Source organism: Kogia breviceps, chromosome 8, assembly GCF_026419965.1.
Source record: "Kogia breviceps isolate mKogBre1 chromosome 8, mKogBre1 haplotype 1, whole genome shotgun sequence".
Classification (NCBI taxonomy): Eukaryota; Metazoa; Chordata; class Mammalia; order Artiodactyla; family Physeteridae; genus Kogia; species Kogia breviceps.
In genome coordinates, this window is record NC_081317.1 from 7,279,798 (window position 1) to 7,302,281 (window position 22,484).

Consider the following 22,484-nt stretch of genomic DNA (forward strand, 5'->3'; position numbering starts at 1 on the left):
GAAGAAAATATTCAACGTGACAAGGCCAAAGTGAGGGTGACCAATTGCTTTTCATGGCTAGAAGTAACAATATGTTACGATTACATGTAGCATTATTACTAACACATTTTTACATGCTACTCACATCTATTATCAAATCTGTGCATCATATAAACCCTGAGAGGTAAATTCCCAGGAGGTAATGGATATCATTACCCCCATTTACAAATCACGAAAATAATGTTTAAAGAGATTAAGTTATTTCCTCATTTTTGCAAATCTATTAAAAGACAGAGCGGGGATAAAATTCTAAGACCCCTGGATTCTAAATCCAGGTATTCTAAAGCCATCCATTTTGCACTGTATTTGCAGACACTGTATTCTCTGATAGAATGTTCAAGGTACACAAGAGATGTTCTGAGGAGAGGAAACAAATCCCAGTTCTATTTCTATTTCATTCATCACTCTAGGGGTGGTGAGTAAGGAGAAAAACAACTTCACCTCTGATAATCTCCCAAAGCCATTCCCTCTTTGAAAGCTGGATAGAAAGGAACAGAGTAAGGACACTTCTTGTGCAGATGAGCAAGGATGAGGTCCCCCACTCTGGGGTGCAGCTCCCAGATCCCGGAGGCCACGACCGCGATGGGGAACGCCGCTTCGTGATGGGAGGCCACCTCCTCCTCCCCTTGTTTCTGGGAGCACAGAGAGCGGGTGATTTTAAGTTAATACTCGAGAAAGGTTTAAAGGTTGTGCACCAGCCTCTTCTTCCCATACCTTTGGCAACAAGGTTCCTCACCACAAATTTCTCTGCCAGTTTGTACCGGACAAAGTCCAGGCCCTGTGGGTTAAGTGTGACGGACACGGAGCGCCCGCCAGACTGAACGGGTTTTCCAGAGAGTAAGCTGTGGATCTTGTCAAAGACCTCCTTCAGCTTTGAGCCTGGGTATGAAAGACAAAGTTAGTGAAAAGATACAACTGCAGTCAATCTATTTTTTTCATCACTGCAGTAACAAACCTTCTATACAAACCCAGCTGTGCAGCCTTACAGAAGGTCAGAGCCTAAGGCCAGATAGAGATGCGGAAAAACGTATGACAATCAAATCCACGATGTGCGGGATGAGAAAGTACACAAAGCGTGGTACCATTTCGAAGGAATTCCTCATTGGCAGAGGGAGCTAATTCTGACACAGCCGAGGCAAACAGCGGTACAGAAACAGGTGTTGAATTGTTACAGATGCCACGGCTGTGGCGGATGTCCCTGGAGAAGTCATTCGCAACTCTAGGGAAAACCCTCTGAAGGGCCTTCCCCAGCTCACAGTGATTCCCCCCTTCCCTCGGACCCGCCTTCCTCCATCCTCAGCAGCACAGAAGCTACATTTGTATTACAGATCCTGTGTGCCCCATCTTCCACGCTGGCTAGTTAGATTCGGACTAGGCACGCTGAGCTGATCAGCCAGCTGACAGAGTCGAGTCCTTGAAGTGGCCGCTCCTGTAACATGTACACATGTAAGCAGTGGGGCTGCCCCTGCGATGTGGACCAAGGAACAGCAGTCTACAAGATTAGAATGGAGGTGGACAGAGGGAAGCCAAGAGGAGAGAGAAAAGGGTCCTAAAATTTCTGGCTCCTGAGATGCAGCTCTATTCCTGCCATAGGTTCTGTGAAACTATCTATCTACCTATCTATCTATCTATCTAATCTGTCTGTCTGTCTGTCTGTCTGTCTATCTATCTATCTATCTAGGCTGCGCCGGGTCTTAGTTGCTGCACATGGGATCTGCCTTGCAGCATGCAGAATCTTTTTTATAGTTACAGTGCGCAGACTTCTTAGTTGCAGCATGCAGACTCTTAGTTGTGGCGTGCATGCGGGATCTAGTTCCCCAACCGGGGATCAAACCCAGTCCTCCAGCATTGGGAGCTCAGTGTCTTACCCACTGGACCACCAGGGAAGTCCCGAAACTGCTTTATCTTTAGAGCAAACCCCCCCACCCCACCCACTTTTTCTTTCCTTTCTTTTTTTTTTTTTAATAAGCAGATCTGAATTAGTTTCCATTATTTTAAATCAATGTTTGAACAAATACAGCATCTCCAGTTTAGAAATACCCTGCCAAATTCCTAATCACTTTAAGAAATATTTTTAGGGCTTCCCTGGTGGCGCAGTGGTTGAGAATCCACCTGCCGATGCAGGGGACATGGGTTCGTGCCCCGGTCCGGGAAGATCCCACATGCCGCGGAGCGGCTGGGCCCGTGAGCCATGGCCGCTGAGCCTGCGCGTCCGGAGCCTGTGCTCTGCAACGGGAGAGGCCACAACAGTGAGAGGCCCGCGTACCGCAAAAAAAAAAAAAAAAAAAAAAAGAAATATTTTTAAATCTCAGAAATATCCTCCCCAAACAACTAATTCAGTTCCATTAAAAAAGGGGAGAGAGGGGCAGCACATTTCTTAGGAAGAAACCAAGAATTAAATAATGAGGTATCACAGAAATCTCAAGGCTAATAACCCCAGAAAAACAGAAACAGAGACTGTAACCTTACTGAGATATTAAAATATGTACATTTCCATACAAATTTACTCAGCTCACCTTCCTGCTAAGTCATACCCTACTATTCCTTGACTGACGATTTCAAAGGGCTCCACTGGCCAAACTCCCAGCCGGCCCCTCTCCCCGTGGCTCTCCAGTTAGGAAAATCAGGTCCCAACCCTATGCCTGATGTGGCCTCCCACATCCCCTATGCCACGACGCACCATATCCTTCTTTAAATTCTGCTCCGAATCTAACTACTCATGGACACCCACCTTTCAAGAGGCAACAATTAGGTCACCTCTCTCTCAGTCATTCAACATTTACTGGGCACTAACTCTAGGAAATGTTTGTGTCTGACTGGGCTGTAAGCTCTTAAAGGGCTTACAATAATGATGGAGACAAAGGGACATAGTTACGGAACAGGCGAGAGAATGAAGAATGGCAACACTAGGGTCTAATCAGATACAGAGAGAATGAACCGGACGAAGCAGCCAGGGGAAGACGCGCAGGTTCCAACCAAGGTGACCGAGTAGATAAGGTGCTACTGAGATTACTTAGAGCCAACAGGAGAAAAGGCAGGCAAGAGGAAGATGAGGAGTTCGCATCGGAACATTCTAAACCTGACAAAGCTGAGGGGCATCTAGGCAGAGCTGCCCCTCGGGGAGCTGGAGCGAGGGAACCTGAAGCTCAAAGGGAAGGAATGACCCAGAGACCGATGTGTGCAGAGGTCAAGTCTGACGCCATGGGGGGGTCTTTAAAATGAGAAGAACTTCGGGGTGGAAGCACGTCCCTGAGGACACACTTACCACTGATGTGGGGGCAGGAGACTGAGGAACCCACAAAGGAGAAAGCGAGGGAGGAGGAGAAGCTGGAAATTAATGCTGCTGCGGAAGCCAGAGGAGTAGAGGTGATGGAGGGAATAATCAACGGTACCAAAAGGCAACATGGGGGCTTCCCTGGTGGCGCAGTGGTTGAGAACCCACCTGCCAATGCAGGGGACATGGGTTCGTGCCCTGGTCCGGGAAGATCCCACATGCCACGGAGCAACTAAGCCCGTGCACCACGACTACTGAGCCCACGAGCCACAACTACTGAAACCCGCGTGCCTAGAGCCCGTGCTCCGCAACACGAGAAGCCACCACAATGAGAAGCCCACGCACCGCAACCGAGAATAGCTTGCTGCAACTAGAGAAAGCCTGCACACAGCAACGAAGACCCAATGCAGCCAAAAATAAATAAATTAACCAAAAGGCAACAAGAAAATTAGAAAATACTGACAAGACACAGAATCAAAAGAAACAGATTTTAGAATGTGAGTGACAGGCGTGTTTAAAGGGAAGGGAGCCTGTAAAACGGAGTAATTTTGCAGAAAACAGGAGCGCTCTCTCTTGAAGGAGATGGGAGGGGATGAGAATAAGGCTCCCGAGCCTCGTTCAAGGCTCAGGCAGAAGGGTAAGTGTGGGCCGGAAGGGTACCGCATCTTTTGAAGCAGGAGACGAAGAGGTAAATACAGCTGCGTATCGGTGGAAGGGGGCGCACCTGAGGATCTCACACCTGGCATCTCAAACTTTCCTGATGAAGGAGGAGGCAGAGCTGCCTGCCGTCAACTGAGGGGTAAAGACTTGAGGATGAGCCTCAGGAGAGCAGCGAAGGTGTGGAACGGCCGTTCAGTCCACCTCGCCCCCGTTGCCTTGGCTAGCAAAGGAAATGGCACTTTCAATTCTAGAAAGTGGTATGTGTTTACTTACTTAGACCTTGCCCTGTTCCAGAAGGAATTCCAGGCAGCCACGTGATGTGGAAGTTCTGTCATGTAGCCTCTCAAGGGCAAGAACTGCAACTGCTTATGCTTTCTGGGCAACAAGTTACTCAAGGGAACTGGGACCCAGGCTAAGTCAGAGCAGCTTGACCGCTGCATGTGCTCCCCAGCCACTGGGCAGCACAGTCTGTACTGTGGAGGCTTCCACATCTGAGCTCTGTGAAAATGAACCTCTGCTTCTAAAGAAGAGGAAAACGGGGTCTTTCCCCTGTCCGGTTCTTCCTCTCTAAACCTCAGTCTCTGGAGAGAAAAGGAAAGCGTTCTCAAGTGTTAACAAGCAGGCTTCGAGTCTGGAAAAGCTAATGTTGTAGGACAAAAAGCAAAGAATACAAGTCACATCCTAGGTTCTCTTAGGGGTGCTTTCTGCAATAACTTCTAACTTTAGGTAAGAGCCTTCCTGAACAATTCACTTTTTTTTTCTTTTTGGCTGCCTTGGGTCTTCATTGCTGTGTGCGGGCTTTCTTTACTTGCAGCGAGTGGGGGTTACTCTTCGTTGCAGTGCATGGGCTTCTCACTGCGGTGGCTTCTCTTGTTGTGGAGCACGGGCTCAAGGCCCGCGGGCTTCAGTAGTTGCAGCATGCAGGCTCAGCAGTTGTGGTGCACAGGTTTAGTTACTCTGCAGCATGTGGGATCTTCCTGGACCAGGGATTGAACCCATGTCCCCTGCACTGGCAGGCGGATTCTTTCTTTTTTTAAAAAAATTAATTAGTTTGTTTTTATTTTTGGCTGTGTTGGGTCTTTGTTGCTGCACGCAGGCTTTCTCTAGTTGCGGCAAGCGGGGGCTACTTTTTGTTGCGGTGCACGGGCTTCTCACTGCAATGGCTTCTCTTGTTGCGGAGCACGGCCTCTAGGCACGCAGCTTCAGTAGTTGCAGCACGAGGGCTCAGTCGTTGTGGCTTGCGGGCTCTTGAGCGCAGGCTCAGTAGTTGTGGCGCACGGGCTTAGCTGCTCCGTGGCATGTGGGATCTTCCCGGGCCAGGGCTCGAACCCATGTCCCCTGCATTGGCAGGCAGATTCTTAACCACTGCGCCACCAGGGAAGTCCCCAATAATTTACTATTAATATATATAGCTTATTTTTTTAATGTGTCAACAAACACATAATGATTACCTTCTACGTGTTGAGAGAAAACAAAGGAGAATAAGCTATATGCATATAGCTTATATACCTAATCCAACGGTCAACATCTGTTGAAACACATTCTATTTATAGGAACCTTACAGATAAGTGGATTTGGAATCTCAAAAAATACTTGTACAATGAAGTAAGTGAAGGGCCGTGTTCTCAACCCCTCTGACCAACCTGCGATGGTGGAGATTTGGCTCACTGGAATGGTGGCGGCCTTCTGGAGGTCCATCTTGATCTTTTTGGCCTGTCAGAACAGAGCAGTGAGAAGGCAGGCAGTGCTCTGAGGAGCTGAGTAGATGCCCTTAGGGTTAGGGAATGAGACACAGGGCTGTGGGCGGCACCACGTGGCCCAGAGATTCCCCACTCCCACCCCTCCTACCTGACTGTCTTTGCTGTTGCTCAGTCCCTCGAAGGCCAACACACACTGACCGGAGGCCTCCTGCAGCTGCTGGTACCACTGCATTGTACTGTCTTGCGCCTTCACCTGGAGGTCTGAGGGATGAAAGAAAGGCTTTCATAATAGGAGAATTTATTAAACATTTAATATGAGCCAGGTACTGTTCTAATCACCTTATATATGTATTAACTGCTTTCCCTGTCATAATAATCCTATGAGGTAGACTCTATTATTATCTTCACGTTACAGATAAGGACACAGTCATGGAAAGGTTACATAACGTGCCAAAGCCACGTTGCCAGGAAGCACAAAAACTAGATCGCCACTGATCTGGTTCCAAAGGCAGCATTCTGAACCACTATGCTATACAGATGCTCTTATGTATTCAATAAACATATATTCTGTACATACTTATTGAAAATACTCAGTGGTAGCAATGTTTGGACTAATACCTCTACTAGAATTATGCAGAATCTCAAGTCCTCATGGGGCAAATGGTGGAACCTGACGTCAGGCTTCAAAGCAACGAAAGCTAAATGTAATTCACTGAAAGTACTGAATTTTACATTAATTAAAAGTTCTGGTAAATTGTCCTGTAGCTTAAATACAATATTCAAAACACGTTCTTGTTTCTTTTCCCATTCTGGAACTTTTACACATCAAGTTGAAGGACCATTGCCACACCAAGACCCACCTTCGTTCAGTTTCCCTCCTGGGCCCTGCCTGGAAGCTGGGGGCGCTTTGCGGACCTCTGGCCCCTGCTGCACCTGTGACTCTTGCCGCTTTACCTGGGCCTCCTCTTCGTCCTGCCTCCTCTTGTCCTCACAGGCCCTGGCGATTTCCTGCTGCAAGTTCACAAGGAGGTCCCGCATTTCCTGCAGCGCTCTTTCAGCCACAGCTTGCTCCTCTGCTGTGGGAAAGCCGTTCTGTGACAGTGACAGAGGCAGAGCTTAGTGGTTATTTCCTAGGTACCTGAGGTGCTGAATCATACCTCACACTAGTCCACAAATTTCCAAACTGGAATTGTGCCAGTGGAGCACCCACATTCAACACGTTGACACCTACTGCTTTCCTGTTCTCTTAAAAGTAAAACCGATTTACCATCACATCCACGGGATCGACGGAGAGATTTTTCAATGCTCTCACCAACACTGGCTGGAATAACTTTTTTTAAAAAAAATGGTAGCCAATTCTTTTTAAATTTAATTTAATTATTTATTTTTTGGCTGCGTTGGGTCTTCGTTGCTGTGCGCGGGCTTTCTCTAGTTGTGGTGAGCGGGGGCTACTCTTCCTTGCGGTGCGTGGGCTTCTCATTGCAGAGGCTTCTCTTGTTGTGGAGCACGGGCTCTAGGCACGCAGGCTTCAGCAGTTGTGGCACGTGAGCTCAGTAGTTGTGGCTCCCGGGCTCTAGAGCGCACGCTCAGCAGTTGTGGCACACGGGTTTAGTTGCTCCATGGCACGTGGGATCTTCCCGGACCAGGGCTCGAACCTGCGTCCCCTACGTTGGCAGGAGGACTCTTAACCACTGTGCCACCAGGGAAGCCCGGAATAATTTTTTAAAAGCTTGTGGCAATAGTCTAGATAAAAACTGAACCAGTTTTACATTATTCTTAGAATGACACCGCTTTGGTTATAGTGCATTATTCCTTTGAGTCACTGACAAATTTGAGTTCTTTATCTTTTATCTTTTTTTTTTTTTTTTTTTTTGCGGTACGCGGGCTTCTCACTGTTGTGGCCTCTCCCGTTGCGGAGCACAGGCTCCGGACGCGCAGGCCTAGCGGCCATGGCTCACGGGCTTGGTTGCTCCGCGGCACGTGGGATCTTCCCGGACCGGGGCACGAACCCGTGTCCCCTGCATCGGCAGGCGGATTCTCAACCACTGCGCCACCAGGGAAGCCCCTGAGTTCTTTATCTTTTATTAAGAACATCTGCTCATAAATGAGCTCACATACAAGTCCAATGAACATGCACATTTCTTTTAGTGCGCTATTTGGTCAGAATTTGACTCAGGATTTTAAACTGAATTGAGAAGCTCTGCACCATTTTCTATGTTCTATCCTATCAACATGTTTCATAGTTTTGCCTGTTAAATCAGCAACGCCTCTACTGTTATATATTTGAAAGGTGCTAAGAGAGTAAATCTTAAAAGTTCTCATCACAAGAAAAACAAAATGTTTCCTAACTTTCTATGGTGACAGAATGTAACTGGACTTATTGTGATCATTTTGCAGTGTTTATAAATACTGAATCACCTTGTACACCTGAAACTAACATGTTATTTGTTAATTATACCTCAAGAAAAAAAGCAACAGTGGAAACAATAAAATGTTATGATATTTGCAATATACTTAAAACACCAAGATCTCTTTTTTATTAAAAAAATTTTTTGCTGAAGTATAACTGATATACAATATTATATTAATTTCAGGTGTATATGCATCACGAATTAAGTCCTCTTTTTTTCACTTTAAAAAATTTTTGTTTTATATTACAGTATACTGAATTACAATGTTGTGTTAGTATCAGCTGTACAGCAAAGTGATTCAGTTATACACATACATATATCCATTCTTTTTCAGATTCTTTTCCCATATAGGTTACTACAGAATATTGAGTAGGGTTCCCTGTGCTATACAGTAGGTCCTTGTTGGCTATCTATTTTATATATAGTAGTGTGTATATGTTAACCCCAAACTCCTAATTTATCCCTCCTCCCACCTTTCCCCTTGGCTAACCATAAGTTTGTTTTTGAAGTCTGTGAGTCTGTTTCTGTTCTGTAAAAAACTTCATTTGTATCTTTTTTTAGATTTCACATATTAGTGATATATTTGCCTTTGTCTGAGAAGTCCTCTTATTTTATTTTTATTTTTTTAAAATTTAAATTTTATTGAGTATAGCTGATTTACAATGTTGAATTCTTATTTTATTTTATTTTTAAAATTAATTTTGGCTGCGTTGGGTCTTTGGTGCTGAGCGTGGGCTTCCTCTAGTTGCAGTGAGCGGGGGCTACTCTGTTGCGGTGCGCAGGCTTCTCATTGTGGTGGCTTCTCATTACGGTGGCTTCTTTTGTTGCAGAGCACGGGCTCTAGGTGCGTGGGATTCAGCAGTTGTGGCACATGGGCTCAGTAGTTGTGCCTCACGGGCTCTAGAGCACAGGCTCAGTAGTTGTGGTGCACCGGCTTAGTTGCTCCACAGCATGTGGGATCTTCCCGGACCAGGGCTCGAACCTGTGTCCTCTGCATTAGCAGGCAGATTCTTAACCACTGAGCCACGAGGGAACTCCCTGAATTCTTATATTAAACCAACTTGTCCCAGATAGTAAAACAAAAGCAAAAAAAAATTCTACAGGATATTCATGATAAGTTTTGTCTTTTAGGTATTAAAATGTATTATAAAGCTATATCAATTAAATTAGAATGATCCTGGGCTTCTCTGGTGGCGCAGTGGTTGAGTCCGCCTGCCGATGCAAGGGACACGGGTTCGTGCCCTGGTCTGGGAAGATCCCACATGCCACGGAGCGGCTAGGCCCATGAGCCACGGCTGCTGAGCCTGCACTTCGCAACGGGAGAGGCCACAACAGTGAGAGGCCCGCGTACCACAAAAAAAAATAATAATAAAATTATAATGATCCTGACAGAAGAATAAAAACACATCATCAAGGAAACAGAAAAAAATACTGGATACACGTACAACTGAATCACTTTGCTGTACACCTGAAGCTAACACAACATTGTTAATCAACTCTACTCCAATATAAAATAAAAATTAAAAAAAACAAGAATACTGAGAAAGAGCTCCTAGGATACTATTTAGTGTGATAAGAGATATTTACAAATCAGGAGGGAAAGTGGTAGTAAAATAGTACGAATATTTTACAGCATAAAGGTCTTTATCTCCCACCAATCATCAAATAAATTCCAGGTGGATTAAGTGAAGGGAAAAAACCCAAAGCATTCTTACATCAAAAATGTCATAAGGGCTTCCCTGGGGGAGCAGTGGTTAAGAATCCGCCTGTCAATACAGGGAACATGAGTTCAAGCCCTGGTCTGGGAAGATCCCACATGCCGTGGAGCAACTAAGTCCGTGCGCCACAACTACTGAAGCCCATGTGCCTAGAGCCCATGCTCTGCGACAATAGAAGCCACCACAATGAGAAGCCCACACACTGCAACGAAGAGTAGCCCCTGCTCACTGCAACTAGAGAAAGCCTGCATGCAGCAACGAAGACCCAATGCAGCCAAAAATAAATAGAAATAAAAAATAAATTTATTTTAAAAAAAGATAAAGACCTTAAAAAAAAGTCATAAACTATGGTTGCAACAGAACAGAGTGCTATGCAGTTACATAAAGAAATGAAGAAAACTACATGTTTCAAAGCAGTGATCTCCAAGATAAATTGTTAAATGCAAAAAAGCAGGGTCCAAAACAGTGTATATAGCAAGTTATCTTTTATCTGGGAAGGGATAAACACACACACACACACACACACACACACCATATATATGTATATTTATGCTTTTTTTTTTTGGCTTGTGGGATCTTAGTTCACCAACCACGGATTGAACCTGTGCCCCCTGTGATGGAAGTGTGGAGTCCCAACCACTAGACCACCAGGGAATTCCCTGCATTTGTTTTTTTGTTAAATTAATTAATTAATTAATTAATTTTTGGCTGTGTTGGGTCTTTGCTGCTGCACACAGGCTTTCTCTAGTTGCAGCAAGCGGGGGCTACTCTTTGTTGCAGTGCATGGGCTTCTCACTGTGGTGGCTTCTCTTGCTGCGGAGCATGGGTTCTAGGTGCGTGGGCTTCAGTAGTTGTGACACGTGGTCTCAGTAGTTGTGGCACATGGGCTCCAGAGCGCAGGCTCAGTAGTTGTGGCGCATGGGCTTAGTTGCTCTGTGGCATGTGGGATCTTCCCGGACCAGGGCTCCAACCCACGTCCCTTGCATTGGTAGGCGGACTCTCAACCGTTGCGCCACCAGAGAGGCCCGCTGTTTTTGTTTTTAAAGAACAGATACAACACCCGTACACTAACAGAAACAATCACTGGCAGAAAGGACAAGAACAGGGTGGAAGCGAATGAGAAGGAAGCCAGACTTCTCCAAATATACCTTGTTTTGTAGTTCTGACTCTGGAATCTTGTAAATGTTTTAAATAAGTATAAAATAAAATTAAATCCAGGTGAAAAAACTATTAAAAATAAAAAGCAAAAATGAAACAAATGAACATAACTGTTTATCAAGTTGGTGGCTTAAAAATAAGAATTATTTCATTTTTAAAAAAAAAATTTATTGGGGCTTCCCTGGTGGCGCAGTGGTTGAGAATCCGCCTGCCGATGCAGGAGACACAGGTTCGTGCCCTGGTCCGGGAGGATCCCACATGCCGCGGAGCGACTGAGCCCATGAGCCATGGCCGCTGGGCCTGCGCGTCCGGAGCCTATGCTCCGCAACGGGAGAGGCCACAACAGTGAGAGGCCCGCATACCGAAAAAAAATATATATATATATTTATTTATTTTTGGCTGCATTGGGTCTTCGTTGCTGCACGCGGGCTTTCTCTAGTTGTGGCGAGTGGGGGCTACTCTTCCTTGTGGTGCGCGTGCTTCGTATTGCGGTGGCTTCTCTTGTTGTGGAGCACGGGCTCTAGGCACGTGGGCTTCAGTGGTTGTGGCTCACGGGCTCAGTTGCCCCGCGGTGTATGGGATCTTCCTGGGCCAGGGATCAAACCTGTGTCCCCTGCATTGGCAGGTGGATTCTTAACCACTGTGCCACCGGGGAAGTCCCAGGAGAATTATTTCGAGTGAAATTAAACAGTAATTTAATCATACATCCCTTAGTGGTATATAGCTCTAGGCAAAAAGAACTGCAAATCTTTTTTTTTTTTTTAAGATATTTTTGATGTGGACCATTTTCACGGTCTTTATTACAAAGCCTTTGTTACAATATTGCTTGTTATTTATGTTTTGGTTTTTTGGCCGCAAGGCATGTGGGATCTTAGCTCCCTGACCAGGGATCGAACGTGCACCCCCCTGCACTGGAAGGGGGAGTCTTAACCACTGGACCGCCAGGGAAGTCCAAGAACTGCAAATGTTTTTTTTTCATGTGTATTCTGTAGTTATTGGGTATATGGTTTTTTGTTTGTTTGCTTTTAAAAAAATTTTACTTATTTTTAATATTTATATTTGGCTGTGTTGGGTCTTCGTTTCTGTGCAAGGGCTTTCTCTAGTTGTGGCAAGCGGGGGCCACTCTTCATCATGGTTCATGGGCCTCTCACTATCGCAGCCTCTCTTGCTGCGGAGCACAGGCTCCAGACGTGCAGGCTCAGTAGTTGTGGCTCATGGGCCTAGTTGCTCCGCAGCATGTGGGATCTTCCCAGACCAGGGCTCGAAACTGTGTCCCTGCATTGGCAGGCAGATTCTCAACCACTGTGCCAACAGGGAAGCCCCCCCACTTTTTTTTAAAACATTTATTTATTTATTTGGCTGCTCCTGGTCTTAGTTGCGGCATGCGGGATCCTTAGCTGTGGCACGTGGGATCTAGTTCCCTGACCGGAGATCGAACCTGGGCTCCCTGCATTGGGAGCACAGAGCCTTAGTCACTGGACCACCAAGGAAGTCCCAAGAACTGCAAATCTTAAACTGTTATCAGCAATCATATTGTTAGTATTGGTATTATTATTTTGAAATTACATGTTATGAAATTACACATATATATTACATATATACACACCTATATTTTACTATAGTCAGTAGGGTAAGGTAAGTAAATAATGTTCATTAATTTAGAAACTGAGATTTTCAATATGGGATAAAATGATACATGCATAAAAGTAAGGAAGTTAAATAAATGCTGTAACCCTATACTTAAATGGAAAAGGTCAGCATTAATTAATGATGCACCTAAAAAAACCAAAAACCAAAAAACACACTTCCTATGTTAATCCATTGAAAAGGCCTAAAAACAATGACAAATCCTAGTAACTAATCTGTGTTTTCTAATACCTTTACCCATTAACAAGTAATAAGGCTTTGTGAAGAAATGCCCGATTCTAGCTCTGGAGTAGAAAATGTTCAAGATAAGGTAGAAACAGCTGGCCTGCTTTTTACTGCAACAAGTACTACGGGGGGCCATGTCCAAAGGACAGAGAAGCCAATGTGAAGGTGTTCCCACTGGATAATTTACAAAACAATGAATCTGTAATAGACTGAAACATATTACACATCAAGTATATAAAATTCGTATGTTCTTAATGATAGTTAAAAAAAAAAAAAAGAACCTCAAGTCACTGTGGGAGAATACTAGAAAAGTAACTCCACCATCTGATAAAGGAAAAGAATAAATGGATAAAGGGAAAGAATCAATCATTTATCCTTCCTTCCCTATATAGACTACACCTCAAGATAGTTCATGGGGAAATTTTCTTCTCTGTAGTAGAATTCTAGATAATAAATGTAGAAAAATGACAGTATTAGAAAAACTCAAAATTTACCACCCCTATTGAAATAACAGATATAAGTAATGATCAGCAATGGCTACTAATCATTAGCTAAAGGCTCAGAGGAATCTTTAAAATGGAAGATTAAGCCTGAGGATATCTGAAGCCACTGGTTGATCTTAACATCACATATGGAAAGACCATCAGATACTCTACGCCTCCCGGTGTGATACAGTAACAAATACACACTCCCAACTATGAAGTACTGTTGCAAGGGGGAAAAAATTCAAACCTGCATCTGATCAAGCCTCTAGACTGCACTGTGCAGTAAGGTAGCCACATGAGGCTCTGTACATTTAATTAAAAACGTTTTAAAAATTAAAATTCAGTTCTTCAGTCACACTAGTCACATTTCAAGTGCTCAATAACCACATGTTGCTATTGGCTGCCGTACTGAATAGCACAGATAGGGAACATTTCCATCATCACAGAAAATTCTCTTAGCATTGCACTAGAGAAAGTGACCAATTCACAGAAAATACAGGGAATAAAAGAACATATTAGGGACTTCCCTGGTGGTGCAGTGGTTAAGAATCTGCCTGCCAATGCAGGGGACACAGGTTCAAGCCCTGGTGTGGGAAGATCCCATATGCCATGGAGCAACAAAGCCCGTGCGCCACAACATCTGAGCCTGTGCTCTAGAGCCCGTGAGCCACAACTACTGAGGCTGCGTGCCTAAAGCCTGTGCTCTGCAACTAGAGAAGCCACTGCAATGGGAAGCCTGTTCACCAAAACTAGAGAAAGCCCATGTGCAGCAATGAAGACCCCATGCAGCCAAAAATAAATTTATAAAATGCATCCAAGGGGAGAAGCAAGAAGAACTACAATCCTGCAGCCTGTGGAACAAAAACCACATTCACAGAAACACAGACAAGATGAAAAGGCAGAGGGCTATGTACCAGATGAAGGAACAAGATAAAACCCTAGAAAAACAACTAAATGAAGTGGAGATAGGCAACCTTCCAGAAAAAGAATGCAGAATAATGATAGTAAAGATGATCCAGGACCTCAGAAAAAGAATGGAGGCAAAGATCGAGAAGATGCAAGAAACGTTTAACAAAGACCTAGAAGAATTAAAGAACAAACAAACAGAGATGAACAATACAATAACTGAAATGAAAACTACACTAGAAGGAATCAATAGCAGAATAACTGAGGCAGAAGAACGTATAAGTGACCTGGAAGACAGAATGGTGGAATTCACTGCTGTGGAACAGAATGAAGAAAAAAAAGAATGAAAAGAAATGAAGACAGCCTAAGAGACCTCTGGGACAACATTAAACACAACAACATTCCCATTATAGGGGTCCCAGAAGGAGAAGAGAGAGAAAGGACCCGAGAAAATATCTGAAGAGATTACAGTTGAAAACTTCCCTAACATGGACAAGGAAATAGCCACCCAAGTCCAGGAAGCGGAGAGAGTCCCATACAGGATAAACCCAAGGAGAAACACACCGAGACACATGGTAATCAAATTGGCAAAAATTAAAGACAAAGAAAAATTATTGAAAGCAGCAAGGGAAAAACGACAAATACCATACAAGGGAACTCCCATAAGGTTAACAGCTGATTTCTCAGCAGAAAGTCTACAAGCCAGAAGGGAGTGGCATGATATACTTAAAGTGATGAAAGGGAAGAACCTACAACCAAGATTACTCTACCCGGCAAGGATCTCATTCAGATTCGATGGAGAAATCAAAAGCTTTACAAACAAGCAAAAGCTAAGAGAATTCAGCACCACCAAACCAGCTCTACAACAAATGCTAAAGGAACTTCTCTAAGTGGGAAACACAAGAGAAGAAAAGGACCTACAGAAACAAACCCAAAGCAGTTAAGAAAATGGTCACAGGAACATACATATCGATAACTACCTTAAATGTGAATGGATTAAATGCTCCAACCAAAAGACACAGGCTTGCTGAATGGATACAAAAACAAGACCCATAAATATGCTGTCTACAAGAGACCCACTTCAGACCTAGGGACACACACAGACTGAAAGTGAGGGGACGGAAAAAGATATTCCATGCAAATGGAAATCAAAAGAAAGCTGGAGTAGCAATACTCATATCAGATAAAATAGACTTTAAAATAAAGAATGTTACAAGAGACAAGGAAGGACACTACATAATGATCAAGGGATCAATCCAAGAAGAAGATATAACAATTATAAATATATATGCACCCAACATAGGAGCACCTCAGTACATAAGGCAACTGCTAACAGCTATAAAAGAGGAAATCAACAGTAACACAATAATAGTGGGGGACTTTAACACCTCACTTACACCAATGGACAGATCATCCAAAGTGAAAATAAATAAGGAAACAGAAGCATTAAATGATACAACAGACCAGATAGATTTAATTGTTATTTATAGGACATTCCATCCCAAAACAGCAGATTACACTTTCTTCTCAGGTGTGCACTGAACATTCTCCAGGATAGATCACATCTTAGGTCACAAATCAAGCCTCAGGAAATTTAAGAAAATTGAAATCATATCAAGCATCTTTTCTGACCACAATGCTATGAGATTAGAAATGAATTAAAGGGAAAAAAACGTAAAAAGCACAAACACATGGAGGCTAAACAATACGTTACTAAATAACCAAGAGACCACTGAAGAAATCAAAGAGAAAACCAAAAAATACCTAGAGACAAATGACAATGAAAACACGACGATCCAAAACTTACGGGATGCAGCAAAAGCAGTTCTAAGAGGGAAGTTTATAGCTATACAAGCCAAGCTTACCTCAAGAAACAAGAAAAGGTATTATTTTTAAAACACAGAACAATTTTGCTTTCAATGCTCTTCATTTCAAAGGCAGGAGACAGAGTCTTCCTGAAGTTCCCTCACCTCAGAAGAGGCCCGGATGATCCCGGAGACGAGGCCGCACAGCTGGTTGCCCCGGGTCCGGAAGGCAGACAGGCCGGCCTCTGGCAGGCCTCTGTGCTGGTCGGAGGAGTCCAGCCGCTGGCTGAGGCGCAGCACCTCCTCCTGCAGGGCGTAGAGGTTCCGCAGGCGGGTCTGGCCTTCTTCCTTCCGAAGCCGCTCCTGCTCCACTTGCTTCAGGCGCTGCTGCTCTGCCTCCCGCAGCTTCAGGTTGAGAATCTACAGGAAGGGCGGTCAAATTAAGGGCTCCTGGGCCTTCTCTGCCTACATTCTTCCGGTTGTGTGTGGGCTACCCATGTTCACAGACAGGCCCAGAGCGGATAAAGGACTGCCCCAAGCCGGCCACACAGTGGCCTGACAGGGGCCGGGTCCTCTGTGACTGTGCTGGAACCCCACCCCTCAGGCATGTCACTCAGACACTGAACACCCACACGGACTCTCCCAAGCTCTGACCTTCGCCCTGTGATGATGCTCAGCTTTCAGCTTCTCTTGCTGCCCCAGGGCTTCTCTGGAGCTGAATGAAACATGGAGGGAGGAATAGTCAGGGATGCTTCCTGTTTACCTCTCCTAAGAGCCTCCTCTCTGTGTTGCACTGCTCATCTTTCCAAGGTTGGTCATTTTTCTAGGTTATAAGCTTCTCTGGCTATTTTATTTTGATATTTAAGGACTCAGACGAAGTTCAACTCCTTCCCTTTGGGTTTTACGTAGGGAAAGAGTTCCGGTGGACCACGCCGACATTCCCGTTGTAATTCAGGGAACTCACCTCTTCTCCATCACTTCCCGTAAGTCCTGGAATTCTTTATGATGCTTCAGTTCCTTCCGTTCATCAAACCGCTTCAGCTGCTCAGATGCCATCTCAGAGAGCGCCCGCACCTTCCTCTCCTGCTCCTCCTGCCACCGCCGCAAGCCCTCCTGCAAAGGGTGGGCACCAGCTCTCTGGAGCTCCATTACACCCCGCTCATCTACCCCTATGGGATGCCCTCCCATCAGCCCTTAACTCCATCAAAGATACTTCGGGGCATGGAATCATCTGCCTATTTCCTGGAACCTTTGCTTGGGTCACCTCTCCCCTTTGGGTTGGTCTTTCAACTCAGCTGTTGTGGAAAACTTTTCCAATTTGCCCCATATGGTTTATGTCACTCCAGTATAAGCTAAGAATGGACGGGTATTCACCAACATAGTATCAAATAGCCCTGCACTTTTAAGCTTCCATCCTTAAGCTTACTGTACTCTTTTTCTTTTTTGGCCACACTCTACAGCTTGTGGGATCTTAGTTCCCTGACTGGAGATCAAACCTGGGGCCCTTGTCAGTGAAAGCGTGGAGTCCAGTAACCACTGGACCACCAGGGAATTTCCATCCTGTGGATTTTTATGAGAGCTTCAGGGTAATCTAAAGAAATCCTTATCCTAATTCCATAAACATGCTATGCACATTCCTATCTCACTCCTTCCCTCAAGTTATCATCTCGGCCTAGAGTCTTTTCCTCCACCCTCACTTAGGAAAGTCCCTTTCCTTTATACCTAAGGGTATCAGGTATTCCACTGATTATTCACGAGAGTACTCTCATTTGTTCTTTTAAAAAATAAATTTATTTATTTATTTTTGGCTGCATTGGGTCTTCATCGCTGCACGCAGGTTTTCTCTAGTTGCGGCGGGCGGGGGCTACTCTTCGTTGCAGTGCGCAGTCTTCTCATTGCGGTGGCTTCTCTTGTTGAGGAGCATGGGCTTTAGGCGCGCGGGCTTCAGTAGTTGTGGCACACGGGCTCTAGAGCACAGGCTCAGTAGTTGTGGTGCACGGGCTTGGTTGCTCCGCAGCCTGTGGGATCTTCCTGGACCAGGGCTCAAACCTGTGTCCCCTGCATTGGCAGGAGGATTCTTAACCCCTGCGCCACCAGGGAAGCCCTCTCATTTGGCTTTTAAGAGCAATTTGACATTTTAACTATCAAAATTTAAAGTGTATGTATCCTTTGATACTCATTCCATTTTAGGAATTTGTCCTGAGGAAATACTTGCATATGTGTGCCAAGATGTATGTACAAGGGGACTTCCCTGGTGGCGCAGTGGTTAAGAATCCGCCTGCCAATGCAGGGGACACAGACTCAAGCCCTGGTCCGGGAAGATCCCACAAGCCACGGAGCAACTAAGCCCGTGTGCCACAACTACTGAGCCTATGCTCTAGAGCCCGCGAGCCACAACTACTGAGCTCATGTGCCACAACTACTGAAGCCCCCATGCCTAGAGTCCGTACTCCACAACAAGAGAAGCCACCACAATGAAAAGTCCACGTGCCGCAATGAAGACCCAATGCAGCCAAAAATAAATAAAATAAATAAATTTATTTTTTTAAAAAAGATACATGTACAAGGATGCTCATTACAGCCCTGTTGATAATGGCAATAAATTTGAAACAATTTAAATTAACAGGGAAATAATTAAATATATTACAGTAGGTCATACTAGAAAATACTCTGCAGCCTTTAAGGAAGATGACATGCTGTATACATTTGCATGGTGATATGTTAATATATATTGTTAAGATATTAGGCTATTGTCTTTTATTTTATTATTATTATTTTTTTTTGCGGTACACGGGCCTCTCACTGTTGTGGCCTCTCCCGTTGTGGAGCACAGGCTCCGGACGCATAGGCTCAGCAGCCATGGCTCACGGGCCCAGCCACTCTGCAGCATGTGGGATCTTCCCGGACCGGGGCTCGAAGCCGTGTCCCCTTCACTGGCAGGCGGATTCTTTTTTTTTTTTTTTTTTTTTTTGCGGTATGTGGGCCTCTCACTGTTGTGGCCTCTCCCGTTGCGGGGCACAGGCTCCGGACGCGCAGGCCCAGCGGCCACGGCTCACGGGCCCAGCCGCTCCGCGGCATGTGGGATCTTCCCGGACCGGGGCTCGAAGCCGTGTCCCCTTCACTGGCAGGCGGATTCTTAACCACTGTGCCACCAGGGAAGCCCTACCGGAAGTTTTAAAATAACTTTTAAAATACAATAGCCTATGGGCTTCCCTGGTGGCGCAGTGGTTGAGAGTCTGCCTGCCGATGCAGGGACATGGGTTTGTGCCCTGGTCCGGGAAGATCCCACATGCTGCGGAACAACTAAGCCCGTGCGCCACGGCTGCAGCTGCGCTCTAGAGCCCATGAGCCTCAGCTACTGAAGCCCGCACACCTAGAGCCCGTACTCCGCAACAAGAGAGGCCACCGCAATAAGAAGCCTGTGCACCGCAGCGAGGAGTGGCCCCCACTCGCTGCAACTAGGTAGGGCCCATGCACAGCAACAAAGACCCAACTCAGCCAAAAACAAACGAACAAACAAATAAATAAATAAATTTATAAGAGGAAAAAAAGCTTTCCAGTAGAAGGCAGCAAATTGAACACAAATATATATATCTCCTCTCCTCTGAGACTGTTTAATTAAAAGTTGGGAAGAAAAAAAAAGACTCAACAACAGAGAGCACATGAGGAACATTATCAGCAAGGAAAAACTTTCTCTTTGCATCTGGAGGACAGAAAGTCCATGGAGGAGTGATGATTGAAAGAAGAGAGCTGAGAAAACCCAAGAAGAAACTGTCTTTCTCTCCCTCACCATCTCCACTGCTACCCGCTCCCCTCCAGTCTAAGCAACTGTCATCCTTTTCTATCTAGTGTCAAAGTGAATGCTTCAATGACTGTTGCTGTCTCTCACTCAGATTATAATAGTCTTCTAACTATATTTTAGAACCTTGGTTCTATGTTTCTCCCTTCAGCATATAAACTCTATGAGGACATGGAGTGCATCTACTTTGTTCACTGGTTTTTTTGGCCATGCCTCGCAGCTTATGGGATCTTAGTTCCCCAACCAGGGGTTGAACCCGGGCCATTGGCATTGAAAGTGCGGAGTCCTAACCACTGGACTGCCAGGGAATTCCCAGTTCACTATTTTATCTAGGCCTAGAACAAGAATGCTCAATAAGTATTTGGTGACTCCATGAATACATGAATGAGGGTAGATGCTGGAAGACTTTCAATTTATAAACTCATGTACTCTTTAAAAAGTTTTACAGGGGCTTCCCTGGTGGCACAGTGGTTAAGACTCTGCCTGCCAATGCAGGGGACACGAGTTCAAGTCCTGGCCCAGGAAGATTCCCACATGCTGTGGAGCAACTAAACCCGTGCGCCACGACTACTGAGCCTGCGCTCTAGAGCCCACGAGCCACAACTACTGAGCCCACGTGCTGCAACTACTGAAGCCCGCGCGCCTAGAGCCCGTGCTCCACGACAAGAGAAGCCACCGCAGTGAGAAGCCCGCGCACCGCAACGAAGAGTAGCCCCCGCTCGCCGCAACTAGAGGAAGCCTGCACGCAGCAACGAAGACCCAACGCAGCCAAAAATAAATAAATAAAAATTAAAAAAAGAAAAAGTTTTACAAAACATGCATTGTTCTTCTAATAAAAAAAAACAAAAGTCAAATAAACTAATTGAAATAATGCTATTCTTTTTTCAAGAGGCTGTTAAGGTCAATCTTCTCAGTATAACCTTATCTGACAACAAAGATCATCTTCAAATCTTGGAGAAGTAAATGGAAGCCAGGAAAGCCCAGGTAATTTTCCCAGAGTCACATGTAAAATAGAAGAGGTAGGATTTGAAACCAGAGTTGACTTTAGAGAGCTTACTCGTGACTGCTGTCTTATGCTACCTCCCCAGCTGAACCAGAGCTGCTAGCGGGTGGTGCACGACGATTATTAGTACACGGTGGACATTCATAATCCTTGAGGAACTGCATTTAATGCGGCTCCCTAGGGTCACGCCTGCCTTACTTCAAGCGTTACTTACTGCTCCTTTCACCCTGTGCAGCAGCTCATACATTCGGATGCAGCCTTCCACTTTGAGCCCCCGGGAGGACTGAAGCACCACAGGTTCTGTATGCTGAGACTCATATTTGTCCTATACAGACAGAAGATGGAAAAATTAAGCTTTCAAGATGGTAAAGTTGTGTTATTCAATCTGAACAAAAGTCACATCCTTACTTATGAACAACCAATAACGACAACAAAACAATATATGTTAGAACCAGTGTGCTTTTCATGATATTGACCTTATTCCAATTGGTTTCCTTAATAAATTAAGTGGGTGTTTTTGCTTTGGACAGTTTTTTGTGTTTTGTGTTTTTTTTTTTGCTTGCTCGTTTGTTTTGATTTGTCCAGCATGTTTTCCCCATTTCTTCTAATAAGTGTCCGTTTTTGCTGGGTTGGTTTGGATGGAGAAACCCAAGCCCACATCCCCTAGTCTTCCACGCCCCTTAGCCTCACTAAGGGTGAGGCCTTACTTTCTCCCAGGGGTCACTAAGCATGTGACCAGCCTGGCAATCAAAGTATTCTATCCCCCTGGACCCAGTATCTACTTCAGGAATGAGGCTTATGACCTAAGCTAAGCCAGAGTCCATCCCTGAATTTTCCTGACGGAGCTATTTGGGACGGTTTTCTCTTATTCCGGGGATGCTAAGCTAAGAAGATTTGTGTCTAGGGCTACCAAGAGACATCCTGCCAGACAGTCTATCTGAAAGATGAAACCAAGACGAGTTCGACAGAATTGAGAAATGGAGAAGCAAAGCCCTAAGTCTGAGTCACTGAATCAAGTGAGAAATAATATCAAGGACAGACAAGCAGAAAATAGATCCTTTAGATCTAATTGATTCAAAATACACTCCTAGATTTCCTGGTTATATGAGCTAATTAATTTCTCCCCTGACTCCCTTGTCTTGCTTAAGCTAGTTTAAACTGGGTTTCTGTTACTTAAACACCAACAATTTGTGAATGATACAATTCATTATATAAAGCCATCCAAAACTTTACTTAAACCTTAAGAATTACGGAATTTTACACCTGGAGAGGACCTTGGCAATTTAGTCCAGTACCAGATTTACAGATGAAGAAACTGCGGCCTACGGAGAGAAAGATGCCTGCCTGAGGGCATGCCACACCATTGACAGCATCAGAACTAGAAACTGCTGCCTCTGAGAAGCTGCTCAGAGAAACTTAATTTTTTTTAAAATTTTGAAATAATTATAATTTACAGGAAGTTGGAAACAGTAAATTGACGGTACAAGCCACAGAACTTGTTCAGATTTCATCAGGTTTTACAGGAATTCATTTGGGTACGTGTATAGTTTTATGCAATTTTATCACATGTGTAACCACCATCACAAAGTACAGAACTCTTCCATCACCATAAAGCTTCCTTGTGCCACACCTTTGTATCGCTAATCTGTTCTCC

General features: G+C 44.8%; 1 protein-coding gene across 2 annotated transcripts in view; it reads right to left on the reverse strand.

Annotated features, from left to right (window-relative positions):
• GLE1 (GLE1 RNA export mediator) overlaps nt 1-22,484 on the reverse strand; it is a 41,698-nt gene that overhangs the window by 7,456 nt on the left and 11,758 nt on the right. For both annotated transcript variants that reach the window (XR_010841843.1, XM_059072588.2), the window contains 9 exons: nt 21,045-21,155; nt 16,993-17,141; nt 16,683-16,743; nt 16,194-16,448; nt 6,534-6,765; nt 5,822-5,934; nt 5,617-5,686; nt 776-918; nt 481-671 (listed from right to left, as the gene is read on the reverse strand). Coding sequence is in view for 1 of the 2 variants with exons in the window: in XM_059072588.2 (XP_058928571.1) it covers nt 481-671; nt 776-918; nt 5,617-5,686; nt 5,822-5,934; nt 6,534-6,765; nt 16,194-16,448; nt 16,683-16,743; nt 16,993-17,141; nt 21,045-21,155 (1,325 nt within the window). In the remaining variant the exon portion in view is untranslated. The remainder of the gene's footprint in view (nt 1-480; nt 672-775; nt 919-5,616; nt 5,687-5,821; nt 5,935-6,533; nt 6,766-16,193; nt 16,449-16,682; nt 16,744-16,992; nt 17,142-21,044; nt 21,156-22,484) is intronic.